The 21,557-nt window shown below is 36.3% G+C and overlaps 1 protein-coding gene across 1 annotated transcript in view; it reads left to right on the top strand.

The window, feature by feature from the left end:
* The window catches only part of FBXL17 (F-box and leucine rich repeat protein 17), a 275,693-nt gene that overhangs the window by 17,451 nt on the left and 236,685 nt on the right, over positions 1-21,557 (top strand). Inside the window, exons 3-4 of the mRNA XM_063181044.1 lie at positions 1,061-1,318; positions 2,024-2,155. Of these exons, the coding sequence (XP_063037114.1) occupies positions 1,061-1,318; positions 2,024-2,155 (390 nt within the window). The remainder of the gene's footprint in view (positions 1-1,060; positions 1,319-2,023; positions 2,156-21,557) is intronic.

The following is a 21,557-nucleotide window of genomic DNA, read 5'->3' as shown; positions in this document are numbered from 1 at the left end:
AAGACATTGAAACACTGCCCTTCCATACAGCATTACTACAAATAAGAAATATAATAGAATGAAGGCTAACACAATTTCTATAGGGCACAAATCAGTATGAAATCACATATATTTCAGTAAACAAAGGCAGTAATGTTTGGTGGCTCCAAGTTACGTAGTTCTGTTATTCTGCCTCCCATATTCTCTTGCTCTACCTTCTGCTGGTTAAATGATTCCTATCCTTCTTATGTTAATTAGTCCACATACTCAGTCTTTCTGGTCTTTTGATTTGGTGGGTTTTTTGGGTTGATGGTCTGTGATGTTTGTCATATCCCCTTGCCAGAATTGCTTTTTACTCAGTTGGAGTTGATTCAACACAGTTGCTAAGTTTGCTTTGTTAGTTTCTTCCTTATCTAAGAAATTCTGCCAAATGTTATTGTGGCCTATGAATTCTGCATTCTTTGTGTCCACTGCCAGTAGTACATTACTCTCCCCAAGCTTTGTTAACCTTTCTTAGGAGCTGAGGTCGTTGAGGCACATCAAGTCTTAAACCTTAATAAGGCAGTTCTACCAACAAGTAATTTATCTTTCTAATACCTGGACATCACAGATAGTCTGTTCATGGCTAAAAAGAGAAGTAGTTCTGTGGCTACCCTCCTAACTCTGGAGCTCAGTCTGGTACTTGAGAACTTCTGTCAAGCTGAGCAGCCGTTTGGGATTCTTTTTGTGGTGACGTAAATTCCTGCAGCTGCCCGTATTTTCTGTACTTGTCTAGCTGTTGCCTCTCCCTCTGTGAACTTTATCGTAAAGCCATCTAGCTACAGTCTACATAGTATGTCATGTCAGAACTGGCTTTCCCCTAATTGATCATATTCAATCAAAACCATCAGCCTCCCCCCCCACCCCTCTGAAACAAACCAATTGCAGTAAAATATTGAGCCATAGGTAGTTTTTGTAAAGGAGGTATAGTTTCATTTTTCTTATAGCTCATGGAAATTCATCTTACAAACAGCCATTTTTGTTCTAGTGGCATTAAAGATTTTTATGGAAAAAGTTACATGTGAGTGTTTTTTCTTTGCAGGTCACTGATGAGCTGTTGGAAAAAATAGCATCAAGAAGCCAGAATATTACTGAAATCAATATTTCTGATTGCCGCAATGTATCTGATACAGGAGTATGCATATTAGCAATTAAATGTCCTGGGCTCTTAAGATATACTGCCTACAGGTGTAAACAGCTTTCTGACACCTCTATTATTGCAGTTGCCTCTCAGTGTCCTCTTCTTCAGAAACTGCATGTGGGCAATCAAGACAGACTCACTGATGAAGGCCTGAAGCAGGTAAACATCCATTCCACAGATTCCTTCTGAAAACATAGTATATTTCAGCTTAGCAAGAAGAACATACCTTTTAATTGGATTTAATTAAAATTATGAAAAATCTTTTTTTTTTTAAAGTTGGTGTATGGAGACTTTTTTTTTTGGTGCAGTAAATGCTGTTCTCTAGAGACTGCACATACTTTTTAATACCCAGGGATTGAATGATCGCTTTTGTAGTTAAATGTGCAGTTTGCCATCCTATACTTCACTTCTGTTGGATTCAATTTTCCTGAGTTTTGTTGCTATTCAAAACCTGTGTTTAAGTAACTCAGTTTTGCTTCATGAATGTTGAAGGTGACTAAGATCTTCATTTGCTGGATGTGCAGGAAGGTTTCATCAAGTCTCAGAGAGTGTTAAAGGAGCATTTAGGGGTTAGGATAAATTAAATAAGCTGTTGAGCATAAAAGCATTGTTATCTACCTGTGCACATAGTAAATAACTTAGTTTTTATGTGGTGCTGTTACCTCCATTTTGTTGACTGTAGTTAGCAACTTCATTTTGTCACATATGTAATTAGAATCTTTCTTGTTTGCATACAGTGTTTCAAAGCCTGAAAAAAAAGATAATTTTTAATGGGGGGTGGAGAAGCAGAAAAAATATTTTCTCTCATCTCTTCATTTCAGTCAAATTCTGTTGGTTTTTTTCACTTGATTTCATTAATTGCAGCTCGGCTCAAAATGCAGGGAATTGAAAGACATACATTTTGGGCAGTGTTACAAGATCTCAGATGAAGGAATGATCATTATAGCTAAAGGCTGTTTGAAGCTGCAAAGAATATATATGCAAGAAAACAAATTAGTAAGTACATATCATGATTTTGTTCTTCCCAAGGCATTGTTTGATTGTCAAAGCTTTCTCTTGCTCTTTATCTTTTAAAAATTTTCTTTAGAATGGCTGCTTTTTGCAAGTGAATTGCTTAAAAGTGTTTCTGGCTGGGAAAATTGCAATTCTGCAGAGGTGGCACAGAAGGGGATGCAAAGTACAAGTTAAGCTAAATGCTTGTTTTTAATGTGGTATTTCATGAGTAATTGTTTGGGAGGTGGTTTGTATAGGAAACCACAGTTCATATGGAATGTTTCTTTTGTTTCTAGAAGTACAGTAAAGAGTGCAGACATCTAAAAGATTTTTTGGAGCTCGGGTTCTTGATTACAAGTGGTACACTTATATTTTCTTGAAATATGTCACTTTCTCATCAGGATGGAGTAGTGTGCCTATGCTAGTAGAAGGAAGTTGTTGAGGAGTAACAAAAGATTCTTGAGTCCTAATTCTAAGCAGTCTCTGAAAGGATGGTTTCTAATGCAGAGAGAGAGTGGCTTGCAAATGACTTAAGTTTTTTTCTAAATTTCATTCTATTTTTTAAAATTTATTTCTTGTAAAATAGTAAAATTGCTTGCAGTTGATTTTTAACTGTCAGCTAACATCGTGGTTATAACCTTTGTTTCAAAAGTGCTGAATTGGAACAAATAAATTGTGTTTGTAAGAAAGCAGCATACCTTGTATTCAAGAATTAGTTGATACTTAGCTTCAAAAAGATAAAGAAATGGTAATGCTCGAGATTGTTTTGCTTTTTTTTTTAATAGAAACCATTCTCAAATCAACAAAGAAAGAAAAGGGCAGCCTGTTATTGGTTTTGATTAGAACTGTGGAGAGTTGAAAAATAGGAGACAGAGACCTAAACTGAGATTTCTGTGTAGTTTAAATGCATAAGAAGGGCACAGCCCTCCTCTTGTGTTGAAACACAACCTTGAATCCTGTCAAAGCTAGTCTTTCTTACCTTAATACATAAAAAACTTTAAATATGAAAAAGAAAAATGAATGATCTGAGAAGTCTGGAAGGAAAAACATCTTCCTTCTCTGGAAAGAGAACGGTGGGTTAATTAAAATTATTTAAGCCACCGTGTTAAATTAATTGTGTCTTTGAAAGGAAGGGGGAAACCTTCAAGATTTGCATAGTTGCATGTGAAAAATTACTTAATTGTAATAAAGAAACTAGTCTGTGTAAATATCTGCATAAGTACTTGATCACTGCAAAATTTGGAGGCAATGAATTAAGTTAGCTTTCCTTGTAGATGCATCCTAGAGTTCTCATCATTGAAGTTTTTATTCTCTTTATAGTATGAAATATAACCTAAGAAGTTGTTATTGCAGTTATTAGCACTTAACGACTTTGTGGTTTTAGTATCTGAAATACCATTGAAGTTCCTGGTTGAAATGGAACATAGGAAGTACTTTAATCCTTTTTAAGGCAATTGTGAATTGTGCTCTTAACTTGCACTCTACTTGGTTACTTCATTGTTGAAAACATAACACTAATTTTTATTTGCAAATAAGGCAAAAATATTTGCTATCAAATAAATAAGAAATTTCTCTTAATTGTACCCCTTCTGATAATTTGTCTAGTGACTTACCAAAACTGAATTTTTATCTAGTTTTTAATGAATTTGATTTTTTTTTTTTAAAGTATCTAATTGTACTTAAATTCCTGCCTATCCTTAATTTTTCAGAGGGAAGAAAAAGTCATGGGGCAAGCTTGGTATAGCTCTGTAAAATTAAAATTCAGATTCATAGATCTTCATATGTACAAATGAAATAAGTTTTGAAGCTGTTATGAACTCCAGGGTGTTGAATCCTTAGAATAAAATAACTTCTGAACAATGCCATTAGATGAAAAAGCTGGAGTGTCAGGGTCCATCCTAGTGGACAGATGACCTGATGGTTCGTAGGAATGATCTCAGAGTTGGTCAGGGGTACCAACCAAAGGGTCTCTCCCTTCCAAGGGGTTGGTTAAGCCCCCCTGCCCAGTAAGCTGTGTGCTGAGTTAGGGACCATGGGATGCGTCTGTCTGCTGTTGTTAGGATCACCCCATGTCGCCAGCACTCACTGACTCCTTGTTCTGACAAAAGAATCTGATCTCCCCCAGTGAGAGACACTTGACAAATGTGTTCTGTTTCAGATTTTTGGAGGAGAAGCCCATGATGCTTTGCCAGTTTTGTTAATTCAGTAGCAGTGTACGGGATTTCTTTAGTGGTTTTGTGTGGGTCAAGATCTTCATTATTGATATAGTTACATTCTGTTTTACTAAGAGGTTTTATGTTATTACAGCAGTGCTTCCCGCAATTTTTCATCAGGGCTAATTCTGTTTGAGAATAATTTTGATTAATGCGAGGAGTTTCTTTCTCCTCTGTTTCTTTTGAGGAATCAGTGTTCTGTGAATTTTTAACATGTTCCTCTCTCAAGGTAGCCTGTAACAAGTTATTTACATTTCTTTCTTCATCCAATTGTTTTTGCAAAACTTCAACTAGGTTTTGAAGGGAGCCAATGATAGCATTTTCCTCACTTTTTCTCTTAAAGCGAGTTTCTATGGCTGCTGTGAGACAGGCACCCAAGACTGAGCAGAGGATGGTTTTATTTGTGCCCAGTTTGAATTTTGTTTCATGTTGCAAAGAGCATATTCTATCAATAACATTTTCTAAGTTAAACCAATTGCAGCTTGCCCATTCTTCTCCCCCCGGAGAAGGTGTGGCATTGTATTTAGCAAGCAGAGCATAAAATTCAGCTTTACCTTTTGCACTGAAGTTTTTTGTCATTTTGTGAGGGGACCAAAGCTACACCAGGGAGTTAACTTAAGTTACACAAATCACACAAGCCTTTTTACTGTCCCCTTGCTTCCCTGGGTAGTTGAAGAGACAGAATCAGTCTGGGAGGCTCTGTGAGGTTGCTTCAAATTTGTCTCTTCCTTCCCAGACAGTACAGATATACACTCACATTAACACACGCACACAAATGTTTTCTTTGTGAGGGGACCAGAAACCTAGAACGGGGAAAAAGCCACTCAGCCTTCACTGGGCCGCCCCTCGCTCGTGTGTAGGGGAAGGGACAATATCTGTCTAAAAGGCACAGCTTAATTTCTTCAGGTCTGTCCCTCCCCTTTTAGACAGTCCAGGTACACAAATACAGCAATAACAGGTTCAAATTCAACTCAAATACAACAGTAACAGGTTCAGGTTCATTCAAATACAACAGTAACAGGTTCAGATTCAACTCAAATACAACAGTAACAGCATCAATATCAGTATCAATATTAGCATCAGGAGCAGTATCAGTGTTGGTGTCAGTGCCGGTATCAGATCAGCAACAGGAATGACAGCAACAGTTTCCCCTGTTTTTGCACTGAGAGATCTTTTGTGCCAATTCCAGAGACAGAGCACTCAATTTAGCATGAGATTTGCCTGCAAATCCCTCTCTCTACCAGAGTCCTGTCTGTGACGCCAATTTAATGTCAGGATCTGTCCTAGCGGACAGATGACCTGATGGTTCGTAGGAATGATCTCAGAGTGCAAAAACCAACATGGTACAAGGGGGTTTGCAGTGATAATCAAGTCAAATGAAATTTTATTGAAATAACTACAGCAAAAATGTGATAGAGGGATTAAGGGAGAGAAAAAGATGGAGGAAGAGAGAGAGAGAGGGAGAGGGGATATAGCTACCAACGCAGAGACAAAGTCCTTTGGTCCAGTCCAGCTGAGGGTCCGCCTGCTACGCTGGGGAGATCTCAAAGGCTCTAGCTAACTCAGGGGTTTTTATTACTGAAAATTGTGAGGAGGGGGAAACAGGTATAATAGGGAACAGATGTAACAGGTAGTCTATGTTCTCAGCAGTGAATGAGAGCCATTGTTTTCTTGGTTCAGTGGTCACAATCTGCAGGCAAGCATCTCGCTTTGGTCAGCTTGCCTCCCCCACACACCTCCCCCGGGCTGGGCGTTTCAGTCCCAGTCCTTGGAAGGAGCAGAGGGGCCTTTTAGGAGTTTCATGTCTCAGTCCTTGATGGAGAGGCTTCTTACATCTCAGTCTGTCTGTCACGGTGGTTGTAAAACAGGTGAGGGTCTTCTGTGGGAGACCACCTGGAACTCAGGAGAAGTCCAGCCAGGCTGAGAGGTTGGACAGCTTCCAGTGCTGCTATTGTTGCAAACGGGGCATGATGCCCCCTTCTTAGCATACAGCAAACACTCCTGTGAAAACAATAGCTTAACACTGTGCTTTCAGGTCTTGGAGCCTGTGGCGTGTGACTTTTCTCCTTCAGAGCCAGATTCTAGACGGGGGGGGGGGGGAGGTCTTCTCTTCAGTGGTCTCCCAAGGACGATCGTGAGACAGATGAGGGAAAATTCTGACAGACTCTCACAAGGAGCTGCTGTGCTTTCCCTTTGCTAGGCACAAGAGACTTTCAGGTCTTGCTGGCAGTGTTGTTTTGTATGATGACCCAAGACAACTTTTAAGAGTTCTCATGCAATTGTAAAATAGAAACTTTTACATGCCAAAATAGATTAAAAATAAAGGGATTGTTTAGTTAGGGAATTGCCTTTAAAGGGAGTCATGGTTGGCAAATGGTTTGTCAAGTTCTTTGGGTTACTTTTCTCCCTTCTAAAAAAATCTTCTTAATATGTGGTGTGGCACATATTGCTTCCTGCTCCACTGATGAAGAAAGTGGTTTGGGGAGATATGTGTTGGTGTGTGTGTATTTTCAAAGGAAATAAGCATTCATTCTCTGAAATAAAAATATTCTGTAGCAAGAAAAGTGTACTTGGCGTACAAGGGCTTGGTCTGTGTATTTAAAGTTCATAAATTGTCAGTATGCTAGAAGGAGGATTCCTGTCTTCCCCTTTTAAGCAACTGCTGTAGCATCCACGTAAATAATGTTAATAGTCTTATGTTTTGCATTTTCTTGTTTATTCCTTTCTCAGAGGTACTTTAAAATCATGTGTATGACTCTTACAGGCAATTTCTATTAATTTCAAAATGTGTAGTGCATTACAGAAAGTACATGATGGTTGAGTTTTCATATAGGCTTGTCTCACACTAATGGATTTTACACTTCAAAAATACATCTAGGCAGAGGCAACCATCAGCTAAATAATGCCTTTGTAAGTGCTACTTTGCAGTAAAATGTGTGTGGATCAGGCAACACAGTTCAGTTGCTTCATCTGTTGCTAAGTAACTCTGTTATCAGACTGCTGAGCAGAAGCAGAGAAAGGAGAATTTATGTTCTGATTGTTGAATATGCTAGACATTTCACAGAAAAATAGACCCTTTCCTGTCTTTGAAGTGCTGATTATTTTATGGCAATAAGCAAAAGCTGCAATTAATAAATGGGACAAAGAATGTAGGAGGAAAAAATTAATGTTGCATGGCTAACTCAACAGCAGAAGGTTGTTGTTATTTGCATAACTGTTTAGGATTTGTATCTCTTCAAAACATGTTTATTTTTTGTCTGTCCTTTGAATGACAGAAAATTATATGCTGAGCCTCTTCTCTGAAGCATACTGGCCAAATTGGGACCTAGTTAAAAAAAAAACATTATAACTTTGTAGGACTTAGGAAGTGTGCCACCATGTTGTCTCTCTTGATCTACCCCCAAGAAGTCTGATGCAATTGAATAATCTCACAGAATTTTAGTATAAATGGAAGAACAGATTATAGCTCTGTCCAAACAAAACTAGAAAATTTCTTAATTTCTTGGCTGAATTTAGGTGGACTTCTTATTTTATGGTTGTGACTGCTATGGTGTGCTATAACCTCTGTGTTTGCATCATGTGAATTTTCAATGTGAATGAAGCTGGTGTCAGATGGATAGGTTAATTTCATTGTTATCTTTGTACCAATTGCTGTTTTTAGTCTTTCCACCTGACATAAAGAGTACCTAGCTTAGGTGTAAGGCCAGAGAACTGTTCCACACTAATATGTAGTAATCTAGCTGAGACGCAGAGTGGGGGGGGTACTTCACCTGGAAGGCTTTTATTGCAATAGAATGGTGGAGTCCTAAAGTATGTTAAAGGATTTTTGAGATGCAGAACTCAGTGACTACAGTGCACCCAAATGAAAGGGTTATCTCCAGAAGCTTTTGTGCAAGCTGTCCGTTTTCCTTATTTTGAATAAAGGAGATCTGGATTTAGGAGCTCAATGTAGAGCTGGAGAAAACCTTTCTCCACTTAACTGAATTGATTTTATACACTATTTACTTTTTAGTTACTTTTCCTTAACTGGGTAACTTCATGGCTAAAATTATGATTTGTTGCTGAAAATTGTTGCTGAAACTTAACCAGGTTATAGTTATAAGTTTGTTCCTTTCTATTCCACCTAGTGTCTGTGGATTTTTGTGGTGGATTAGATATGGGTAATGGGAGGGGGCTTTTAAAGATAAAGCGGGTTGGAGTTTTCAATATTGTAAGAGAATGTCAATATTCCCACTTCTATACTTTGTTCCCATGCTCTCTATTCTCTTCTACAAGCTCATTTTAGAGTGAATGAGCTAGTATAGTAGCTGCTGTGGCAGCACATCTTCCTTTCCAATAAAATGATGTTGTGAAGTGGATCCTTAAAGGCAAGTAATAGGTTTGATGGTTCCCAGATCTTCATTAAGACAGTTAGAATATAACTTGGCTGTGTTTCTATTTCTTCGTTAGACTCTTGAGTCTTCAAATTCAAGATAACCAAGTTTTGGCCCAGTTGGCAATATACTTGATACGTGATGGCACTTTTAAAGTACATATTTTACAGGTGGCTATTGAGCAGTTTTTTAAGATGGATATTCTTAAGGGTACTGCTTACCTTTGCAGTTTGTAGCAGACAACAGTTTAAATTCAAGTTAACTGTGATGCTATGTTTGATAGAAACTACAGTGCTTAAGAAATGTGAAAAATATGCTTTAATTTCAGTATATAAGAATTAAGGTAGACTACACAGAATATTACGGTTTTGTCACACAATTAAACAGTTAACATATGCTTTTACACCATTGACTGGAATCAACTTAGTATAAAAGTGTATAGTAAAAAATAAACTTAGTTCTCATATTTTCTGAATAAAAAGTGTCATATAAGCTGATAAATTTATTTTTGTCTTTTAATGATATTCCCCTCCCCACTTCTGTTTTTACTTTGGGAAACATTTCCCTTCCCACTTCATACTTCTCATCTACAAAACACATATTCAGCATTGTACCTTGTGTCACAAACTTTGAGAGGAGAGAGTATTTTGCTTTGAGTTTAGCCTAGGCAAATTTCAGGAAGAACGTATTATAAGGCTTATAAACTACACAGTGTCAAATGTTTAGAATGTATGGAAATAGTTTGCTTTGTTTGAATGCTTACAGGTAAATGAAAGAATTATTTTGGGAAAAATATTCCAAAAGAATGTAATTTCCCTGTCCTTTTTCCATCCCCCACATATATTCCATATGCTGTTTCTCTTTTTACATGCAGTTGCTTAAAACTGTTGTTCTACTTGAAGAAATTTCAGGAAAAGAATTGATTTCCCATGTTTCTACAGGCATACTTTCCCAAAATACTTTTGAACCACTTTATATCATTATTTGAGGTTTTGAAAAATCTCAGATTTTCAGACTTTCCCCTTCAATTACTATTTTTACAATCAAACCTGCATGTTCAGAAGGACCCTATTTCTGGTTTTCTTTGCAGACACAGGCACCTCCTTCTGCTTCAGATGTGACCTAGGTTTCCTGCAGAATCTCAGACACTGGATTTATAAAAATTAGAGGTTTAATAGAGATCTGGTATCAGGTCAGTGAGGGTTGGGTGCCTTCAAAGAGAGACTCAGAACAAAGAAAACCCCAGGCAATTATACCCTTATGACTTATGCGCCCACCTCTCACACTCTCTTCTCATGCCTTGATCTAATGATAATTTTTGGTTTGTGGTCTTCTAGCACCTTCCTGGTTTCTTTCTCCATGTCCACCACACAGGCAGGCCCTTGATTTGTCGTCTCATTGAGTTACAGCTTCTGCTGACAACTGTAGCCTCCTTATTCTCTGTTTTTTTTCAGGTGCAGCTGCACAGAGGATGGAAAGCTAAAAACCACTAGTCTTAATATAAGAAACATTGCCTAGCAACAACCAAAACGTCACTATGTTATCAATATTCTTTTCATACTAAAGCTAAAACACAGTGCTGTACCAGTTCCTACGAAGATGGCTAAGTAAATTAATTATTCTGGCTGAAAGTATATCTAGGTATAAGTTCACAGCTTCTGGCCTAAGGCAAGCAACACACTAAATCTCACAGCTTTGTAACTTCATGTAGCTCGTCCTACTTAGGACTTGTTTATCCTGAATAACTAGCATCTCTCAATAGCTAGTTGCTTGCTAAAAGTTTATAAACATATTCAGGAAGATCGTGGAGTCATGGAATGGTTTGGGCTGGAGGGGACCTTAACGAGGTCTGGTTCCAACCCCACTACCGCTGCACCAGTAGGCCAGGTGGCTCAAAGCACCACGCAGCCTGTCCCCTTCCAGGCATGGGGCAGTCCATAGCATCTCTGGATAACCTGGTCCAAAGCCTCACCACCCCCACAGTAAAGGACTCCGTACATACTGAGATAAATTACTCTCTTGTGTACGCTGTATATCATAGCTTTGGATAATGATATTTCATCTACTGTCAAGTACTAAATTAGAGATTTCTGAAGCAAAAACCTTGTGCAGATGGCATGCTGGTAGTATGCACTAGTAATGATGAAGTCCCTCTTGTATTTTAGTTTCTCAAACACTTTACATACACTCCAGAACCACCTAATGTACTATAAAAGTAAGGTTCAGCATTTTAAAAATGCGTTTAACAGCTATACTGATACTAAGATGAGCTGTAGGGAGTCATGCTTTCATAATAACTACATGAGACATCTGTCTGGTAGTAAAAATGCTATGGAAAAGTTTGTCTTTTGACAAGCTCTTCTGAAACATTTACTTTATTAATTTTTTTAACGACATGAAATGATTCAGTCAATTTCTTAGAAATCTAACTTACAGAACCTTATTCCTTAGAGTTCAATTTTTTTTGTCTTTTGTCTTTTTTTGTTTAGATCCGTTGCATTTTGACTTGGGCAGTTTCTGTAATCATGTTCCTGCAGTGAAACATTTATGCCAAGTTTAATGTTAATAGAAGGGAAAAGGCAAAACTTGTGTATATGTGCATAAATCAGCTACATGTATCTTCTGTGAAGGCATTAGAACCACAGTGCAGACTTCAATTTTCGATGTAACTTTAAGTGCAGTGTCAGTGAACACAGTGCGGTGTGGTCACCCTTAGGTGGCGGCATTGACTTTGTAGTGGCGGCGAGCTCCCGGCCCGAGCTGAGGGGAATTGCCAATGCGTGGCAGAAAATTTCTGAGTGTTGTGCTGGTTCCACAGACCCTGTGTTCCCTTCAGCTGCCAGGATTGCTATCAAGAGTAATTCTTAAGTGTCTCAATAAGGTCAGCTATATGGTTTCACCACTCTCTGCTTATTTTCTATTGTTTCTTTTTAGACAGGTACTGCATTTTGATGTTGCGAGTTTACTTGACATGTACAGTGTGTGTGTGTACGCATTTAAAAGCCACAAACAACTGGAGTTGTAGTCTGTATTTCTGAATTAATTATACTTTTTGACTCCTTTCAGGTTATGTGCAGTTGGTTAATGACTGTACCTACTCTACTGTTTAAAAAACTTCCAGTTTTGATATTGATATAAAATTAGGCACTATACCACTTGAAGCATATCTTTGGGCTGTAATTTGTTACCACTTTTAATAAACATTCTATGTATAAAAGTGTGTAGTACATATGCAGTAGATTATACAATGACAAAGAAGTGAGTGATGGAATGAAAGAGTGGAAAAGTGGCTGATACAGAACTTTTTCTACTGGCTGGTCAGCATTATAAGGTGATTTTCCATTTGATACTTGCAGATGATGTATTTTGCATATAATTTTAATAAAGGATAAATGCATTTATTTATACATTCAAGTGACATCTTTTTATGTCTGTGCATTAATGGCTTGCATGTTGATGTTGTACATCAAGCCTAGGAAGAACTGTAACAAATAATGTTCTCAGTGTTGAAGATTCTATTATTGAAAGTCCAAATGGATGGAGGTAATGCAAAAATCCTAAATGGAATATACAGGAAAATTTCAGGAAATTGTGAGTTTTAAATTTTGAGTTAGAATTTAGGCACTTCTGCTTTTTGTTTCTTTAGTTTGTTTTTTTGCTGGTCTTGTTGTTGAATAAGTTATTTGAGCTTTTAATTAAAAACTTGATGACTAAGAATTGGTAGCTGGATATGGAGCCTTTTCCGTTGTTTGAAATATCCATATTTAGTTGTCCTTTGGGATCACTGGTATTACAGTACTTTAGTCACAAACCAAAGTCCATTATACTAGAGTAAAAAATCCTTCCGCTGAGATATATGCTGCGAGATACTAAAGTTACCTAAATGGAGCTGAAACTTCTGTAGTTTGTTTGTTTTCTTGTTGGGTTTTTTGTTTACTTGTTTTAATCTGGTGGTGTCTTGTGTCAAAGAGAGCACTGGCAAACTCCAGATGAATCACTTGTAGGTTCTTCATCTGTTAAGTTGGTATCTTGACTCATGTGGTACTTTGTAAGATTCTTCAGCCATTCACTAAGGATAGCAATAAATCAAAACTGGTAATATTTCTCCCAGTGAGCTGTGATGCTTACTGAAAGAGATCATAAGTATGATGTTGTGAAGCAAATCCCTTAAATCTGTCAGTATCATTATTTTAAAATAGTCATAATTTGCATCAATCAAAGATTATACAAATATGTTTTTTATTTGTATACGACAGAGGCAAGATTATGTAAAAGTAATGAATGACAGGTAGGCATCTTTGTTTATATAATTTCTTTCCACAGAATTCCAGTTAAACTTTTTTTATCTTTATGAAGCTAGAAGAATGAACTTGTCAAATTTCTGAAGCTGTGGGAAAATACTTTTGTTTCCCAAAGAACTTCACTGTAACTTATATAGGTTACAGTTTCCAGTACATGAGGTCAGATCACAAGTTCTACAAGCGTCTGCATTTCCTCTTCTCATCTTGCAATAGTGACTGGTACCTGTGAGCACGCATATAAATAAATGTGTGTTCTCTGTGGGTATATGGAGGTGCTTTTCCAGGTAGTTGTATTGTCCAAAATGCTACATTATTGGTAAACAATGTTACAGGGCAAATTGAATATGCATGGAGACTGAGCTGCTGAAACCGTCCTAAATACTGTCTTTTTTGAGTAAAGGTTAAATTCTTATGAGTTCTGAACTGCAACATCAGTCCCCCTTGTGAGTAAATTTTTACGTTTATACTTGGATTTACACTTAAATTGCAAATTTATCATTCATGCTCACTCTATGCACTTTCATCCTAGGGATTATAGCATTATTTATTTTAGAATTTGCTCTGGCCTTTCAACTGTCATTGTTTTTTTAATCCAGAATGATAATGTTTAAAAAACTGTGTTTGTCTGAACTTTAGACATAGGTGCTCTTGTAGTTATTGTAGCAAATTTTGAGCATCCTATTCTGCTTTTCAGAACTATGCGTAGCTTTGCCCCAGTTTTTTTAAGAGTCCTTAGCTTAGTATTCCTTCTTTTCCTTGTAATGACTATTAAAAGTTATCTGTTGTATCTGAGGCTTTCCTTAAAAATTGTCTTACTAGGGTGATCCTCAGACACCAACTTGTAGTTGTCTCTGTTTGGTCTTGTTCTGTTGCATCTAAATGTAATTTCTTCAGGATTTTTTTTGTTGTATGTCTCTCTGGGAATTGTATTTTATTACGTTGTCATTATGCAGTTAAATTACAGTTTTCTGAAACAGCAAAATTATTTTAAATTCTTTCAAGTTTTTTTGAGATTTATATATATATATATGAGTGTGTGTGTGTATCTGTGTATTTTCACTGTTACCCTACTGATTCTCCTCCCCATCCCACTGTGGTTAGTGAGCTGCTGCCTGGGTTAAACCACAGCGATGGAGATTTTGCTGGTCTTCCCTCTCCTACGACCTTGGCAAATTACAAGTATGCTTTAAGAATATTTTCTATCTGAAACATTGAAATGTAAATTAGGAAAAAAAGTCTAGGCTACAAAATCATGAAAAAGATCAAATATGATTGGGAAGTACTTATTTTTAAATATTTGTCTTCTTGTAAAGAAAAACAAACAAAATAATGTATTTTTATTTTCCTCACTCCCAGAAGAAAAAACTGCTAGATTTGGTAAATGCTCAATGGGCCAACTTTGTTGTGAATGAGTGTGCATTGCCAGCAGAAGTTTTCCAGAAGGCTTTCTGGGACTGCTTCCAGGGGCTGCATTTTTGCAGCAGCGATCGCACGTGGTGCTGCCGTTGGAGGCGTAGCCGCGCCTCTGCCGCGGTCTCCCTCCTTAACGCATGAAATCGTGCCCAGAGGATTTGTTGGTACGCCTTGAGTGTCTGGTGATGCCACCCTGCTGATGCTTTCTGTGGTGTTGTGCCAGAGGTACATCTGTGCAGTTCACCACTGTCAGGGTTTCCAGCAAGCTGTAGGTGTGACAAAAGAGGTGTTTGCTTTGCATAAAATGTCAGCTTTGCAAGTCTCTTCATCTGCACAGTTCTCTTTTATTGTATTTCCCAGTCCGTTCATGTTTGGAGACTTTAGAGTTTTTAAAAGATGCTTTTATAAAAGCAATTTTATAGTTTTCTTTAAAACAGTCTGAAGTTTTTCAGTATCTTTTTTGATTTGCTCTTTAAAATATGTGAAAATGAAAGTTGTTGGTCACACTGAAATTACTGGATTGTTTTGGTGGGAGTTGGAGTTTTTGCTGTTAATCTTGTGCAGCTTCTTGAAAATACAGGGAATTACTCAGCTATGTAGAGAGTACTTACATTGTATAACATGAGTGAGAGATTTGTGATTGTATTCTTGAAATTGGATGATATCAGCTACTACATAAGGCTGTTTAAATATACTTGTTATTTCAGAAAGATAGTAATTTCTAGAATAAAATAGTTGATAATTTCTGTAATTTTAGGCGTTTTTGAAAAAACCTTAATGGTGCACACTTCAAAATTTTATACTGTACAGATTTCAGAACAGCTCTATATTGTACTGTTTTACTTCATTTCTAGTACATCTCTTGCATCTCAGAATTCCTTAGAAAATTTATTCTTCCTATAGAGTTCATTCTTGAGCTAATATGCTGGGGTTTTTTATAATGTCTCTTAACACTGTACAGTCTGGAAAACACTGTGCTGTTACTGATGCTCCTAGACTACAATTTCTCCAAGTTTTGAAGTATTTACAACAAAGTTTCAGGAAGTTTTGGAGTGCTTTTAATGAGATAGAAATAGAGTGGGTGTTCGCTCTCTCTACATCTTGTGCTTTTTTGCTTTTCTTTTTTAGCCTTGCTTGAGAAAGGTATTGCAAATAAACTATTTTGGAAGGATTGCTACAGCTGACCTTATGTTTTTTTCGATTGTGATACTAGGCCTCCGTGAAATGATGTGAAACTGCAGTGCCTGTAGAGATAAGTGGTTGATGTTATTTTTTTTTGCTGGGAGAAAAGCTATGTGGACAGTGAATTTTAAACTTGAATGGCACTACTTTCTTACTAATTCTGTTATACAAATGGAAAGCTGGGAAGACAGTCATCCTTTGGTGAAAGCAGTTTTTTGTAAGGCAACAAAATTCTATCTGGTAGGACTGGCATGTCCTGTGGAGGCCACCAACTACCTCCTCTGTATGCTTCATTGTTGTTGGCAGAAGTTGTCTGGAAATTCCAAACTTCTCTGAAGGTATTCCAGCCATTTCAGATACTTTGGCAGTGGCCTAATTGTTGTTTTCATGCATGTGACAGTTTTGCTGCATTACAACATAAATTCAGGTAGATCATTGTTTTCCTCTCCTATGAACCACTCTGTCTGGGACTGAAAAGTATTATAGAAATGGGATATCCTGGATTTTCATAGTGAGATACTGCTGGTTTAGTTCATTGACTTGTGCTTTTACATGGTGATAGTGATTTGTAGAAAGACACCTAATATATCTGTGAACTGACACCCTCCAAAAATAAAATTTGGGTGAGGTAATGCAAAAAGCTGCTATGCTAAGTTTCTTATTTTTATTGCTAACTTTGGCTTAGCTAATAATTTCCTCTAATCTTATGAAGATGATGATGGTGTTGTTTCTACATTAAAGCAGGCACAAGTAGAATATTGAAACAAATATTTTAAGCTCCCACTCTCAAGCTACAAGTATTTGTAAGGAAAATTTCAAGTATATTTTAATTAAGAAGTATATCCAGATGCCTATTTTGACTGTTTTTGTAAATTTTAAGCTATTTACTTAGTAATGCCTAGAAATGTGGTGACACTAATTCAGTAATTGGTAAAGTCTAGGTATTTCTGAGTCTGCAGAACAATATCTTCTTGCGATTTGGCAATAGATTTTAAGTTTGAAGATGGACAAGGTAATAGAAGGTGATCAAAGATCCTGAATGTGCATTAAAGACAGTTTAAAACTTGGTGGTTTTTGTGGTATAAGCACTTTTGATCTGAAGAGTATCTGTCTGTAGTTGGTTTGCGTTTAGATCCTACTAGTTGTGCAGAAATTTTGTAGTGCTGTAAGTTTCTAAATGCTCCACCATTTTAAGCATGCTATTTGAAGAAAAAGAATTTAAATATTTTATCCTATAATATTATCTGGCTTATATTTTCAAGCAATATTTGCAAGTAAAAATGTAATATTTTTGTCCAGCAGTTAAAAAAAATTAATACATTCTTCTTTAATTAAACATGTTTCATGTCTTTCCGTGTCTGGTCTTTTTAGGAAATGCTGCTTTGAAAGAAGTGAAACTTCAATACATAATGAAACAAGGCAGATCATATATTTAGCTACCTTCTCTTATGAATGTGTGCCTCAATAAATTGTTCTTTTAATCCTGTAATTCTGTTAAAGATGTCATTCTATATGTATCAAATCTGCCATGCATGAAGTGGTGTGCTAGGGCTGTATTTACTGGGACAGGCAGCTTCTGCAACAGTTAGTCTCTAACACAGGAGACTACACCCCTCTTTCATCTAGATAATTCTCCAGACATATTTGTTCCTGACAAATTTGGCTATCTTAAAAACAGTGTTCAATTTTTTTTTTTAGATAACACTGCAAATTGTTTTCTTTGTTTAACATAGTAGGTGGAATTATTATTGTTTTTACTGGTTAACCTGTTTGCAATTATATTCAGAAGGCATATGATTATGGTTTTTTAAATTTTTTTAAATTTGTTTTCTTGTCTTGCAGAAAAGACAGGCTCCTGATTGTAAGGAGTAATTACTAATGTTGTACACTACAAAATCAACATTTTGTAAAAGCAGCTGTTGATTCTGAAAACAAATATTATTGAACAATTGCCAATTAATTTCATATTGCAGTCACTGCAGTTTGTAGTACTTGCATAAATGTAGCATTACAATTTCCGTTTTCCTCACATTTTCACTTGCATATAGCTTTCCTTTGCTTTTTACTTTAGAGAGAAATTCTCCTTCTATCTAGGGAGAATGTATGTGCCAGTCTTTTGTTAGGAAAAATTCTCATTTTTCACAAAAAAGTGAGAGATCTCTATGAATATCTCCTTTTGAATCATTAAAATTCAGGTTTTTTCTACACTAGTTAACAGGGGAACCCACAGCAGTATGACAGATGTCCTTTTGTTGTTTTATTATCTTTTGAGAAGTACAGTTTGCCTATGTTCAAACCCAAGTTTGAAGAGAAACATTGTTATTTTCTGTATATACATGTCATGCTAAAGAAAATTTATTTTGAGATGGATTACTTAGATGGATGTAGAGCAGTGTGACAACTTGGCACAGGTTGAACATTTTCTGTTCAGAGTGTGAAAAGGTTTGGTAGGGCTACCTGGTGCTTCTGTTACTACATGCTGTGCTCTGCTCTAAGTGTAGGATCAAATAAAAGCAGTCATTGGTGGGTTTTGTGTTGTTTTGTCTTGGTTTGCTTTTGCTCATCTATGTTTTGTTCCCTGATGGTTTTATGAGAGGAACGTGGGAAAATAAGGAAAGCTCTTGACTCTCTTCAGTCTTGTCTAAGAGGCTTTCCATCCCTGTGGTAAAAATCAGTGGATGGCATTGATTTTTTTTTTTTTTTTTTTTGGCAGCTTTAACTAAATATCCAGATTTTGTCTTGGAAAAACAAAAATGAAATTTCTTGGTGATGGATTTTGGGTGGAATTTTTTACTTGTTTGCTTTTGAGGCTTGGGGGTTTTTATTATCATTTGGAGAGTATGACTTGGGGATTAAAGTAAGTGAGAATTCTGGAAAAGCTTTGCTGCTGAAATCTGCAAGATGATTAAAAAAACTTGCTTTCCCAGAAGTCATGTGTTCTTCAATACTGAAAAGAGACTTTACAATGGGTGCTGTAATATTCACTCTTGCTTTTTCCATGGTTCTCCCCTAAAGTTGAAGAAGTTGAAGTTTAGCCTGATCAAATGACAGATCAGTTATAAGTGATGCTGCTCTCCAAATACACCCAGTCTTACAGCCCATTCTGGCTTTTTCTGCTGGAAAAGAGTGGGGATTGGCAGTCATATTTTCCCCAGACTCACGTTTCTTTGCCTTTTATCTTCTCCCCCCCCATTTCTGGGACATGTGTAAGTCATTGGTGTTACTAGTACTGCTTCTGAGACTGAATGTAAGCCATTTTAATCATAGAGGATTGCTAATTTGTGCTCCATGTGATTTTGTCTTTAAAATGAAAGATTGCTAACCTAATAGATGAGTGTGGAATAAAAGGAATAGATTATGGGCAGATGACTTACTTGGAAAAATTAATTCTTGAACATGTTTCCTGGTGTATAGGTTCCTCAAAATAAGAGGAAGGGGAAACCACATCCTAAGACATTGAGTCTGAGGATAGGAATTAGGAAAAATGGTTTTGGATTCATCCTTAGCAGTCAAATCTCACACAGCTGTAGAGCACAATGTGAAAAATTATTTCACTGCTGAGCTGGAATACTTTTGCCAAAGGTAGACTTTGGCCATATAGATTGCAGGTCTAAATTCTCACTGACATTTTCACGTTTTATTCTATGCTACAATTTTATAAACATTTACTGATAGATTTCAGTGGTAGAAAAATGTCTTTAAAAAGACAAATGTGTTTAGCAGAGTAAAGATTAAGAAATTGCTAGTAGACAGGTGGTAAGTTAGTGATGGTGCACCATTTATAAATTTGTGAACTTATTACTGAATTGAGATGTATTCCAATGCCTTGATGAAATCCAATCTATTTTATTAACCCTGTAATTTTTATCAACTAAACCAAAAGTCTTTATCAGTCAGTTTTGAAACTATTTCTGTGTGAATTTATGAACCTAAATCAGTATTTGATTGCTGAGAGGTGAATTACAGATGAAGTTCTAAAGTATTCACCATCTCGTAGCTGCTCTATGTACAGTTCTTGAATTACTGTTGTGATTTAAGGTATTTTGGTATGCCATATGCATTTTGTTGTTTGTTTTCTTCCTAAACACTAACTTAATATAATGTAAATAATCAATTTATAAAATGTTTTGATTTAAAGTTAGTTGCGGTAAATTAAATGCATCTGTGTAAGGTGGAGGCCTCTCTTATGTTGATTTTTTTTAAAGGCACAACATACCACATTATTTGTGAGTTGCACAACTCACAAATCACAACTCATAGCCAATGTGTGAGGAGTTGTGATGGATGGAGGCTGACAATTCAACCTTAGTATTCTATTCCTGTTATTAAGAATGCGTTTCTTCTGAGCATTGTGGACTGCTTCAGGGGATTGTGTGGTGTGAGGGAGGAAAGGTGCAATTTTCCTCTACTTAATTATTGTATATTTCAGGGGAATTGTTTATTTGTTGCTGTAATCAAAGTTGTTCTATGGAATGGTTTTAGAATCTCTTATCTTTTTGAAAACTGTCCCTGTTCTCCAGTCAAGCAAAGGGAAGCAGAAGTCCAAAGATTCAAGATAAAGGAAAAAATTAGACTCTCCTGTTGATTGAGAATTTTGGTTTAACAGTAGCAGTTAAATGCTGACCTTAATTAAAAATTTTTAAAAAGCCATACCCTAATAAATTAAATATTTCTTTTTTTGATTCCTCATAAAGGTCTATATTTATGTAGCCATGTTTTTTCTTTACCATTTCTCCTCTGAAATTGAAATGATTTTTGCAAAGGTTTTATCCTTGTTATTGAATCTAATCTAGTTGTTACACAAATAGCATGTCATTTAGTAGCTAACTCATTTTTTTCTATATGGTGCAAGTGGTATTGAAAATGTTTACTGAAAGTTATTATTTGTCTCACAAAGATTTTAGACTTTTTTTCTTTTTATTTTCTCTTGCAAACTGTTTGAAGGAGGCAAAGGGCTTCTGTCTTTGCAGACCATAATTCCTTTTCAGATTCAGGTAGTTATGATGCAACCCCATAATTTTCACCTTGTTGTTATTCAGTGTTATTGCAGTCCTTTTAAGTTGACTGAAGCGATTTTTTTTCCCCTCAGGCATTCCTTCTGTTGAACACTTTTGTCTTTGCTTATGTACTTTCACAGTTTATTATCAGTTTTCACTTGCTGACACCGAGTTTGTTCAAGGTCAGTTTATTTAGCTTTATCTGTCTGATACCATTAACACTGGCATCCTCACCCAGTAACAATAAACAGTGTTTCAGAAAGATTGTTGTTTTGCATCAGAGTGAATGTTAAGACTTCATCAACAGGGATGAGAAATTAGGAGCAGCAATCCCTGAAGTAGGGGGTATCACCCAAGCTGGTAGGAAGATCTACTATGCTCTGCACAAAGCAGTTACTCAGTAGGATGTGACCTGCAGAGTCAGTCGTACCTAATGTCAATCGACTTTTAATCTGTTTCTGGAAAAGCTCTAAATATCTGCTGTCTTTTTAATTATTACTTTAATTGTCTTTCAAGAATGCTGAACTTAAGTTTTGTTCTGTTTTTCCTTTGTATGAGGTTTGGTTTTTTTTAATTCCAGAATAGTTGAAGTGTTTGTTATTTAAGCTATATTTAAAGCTTCACATTGACTGCCATATGCAAAGATGTCTCATCAGTTTGCATCATGTGCATTTTGTTTTATTCTCTTCAGATAAGCCAAGAAATATTTAAGATACTTTTTGTCTTATTTTCCTCAGATATTTCTGATGCCTTTGTTATCCTTATGATTTTCTTTTAAATTCTGCAGCTTTGTATTTAAATTCAAATCAGAGAGAGATTTGTTTCAGTTTAATTCTCACAATTTTGTATACTTGTCCTCCCTGAATTATTTTGTTTTGAAGACCTAATTTTTTACCCATTATATTCATCTAGTAACCCACTTATAG

This window comes from Melospiza melodia, chromosome Z (genome assembly GCF_035770615.1).
Source record: "Melospiza melodia melodia isolate bMelMel2 chromosome Z, bMelMel2.pri, whole genome shotgun sequence".
Lineage (NCBI taxonomy): Eukaryota > Metazoa > Chordata > Aves > Passeriformes > Passerellidae > Melospiza > Melospiza melodia.
Note: the sequence above shows the minus strand (reverse complement) of the source record. Positions and strands in the feature narration are given on the sequence as shown.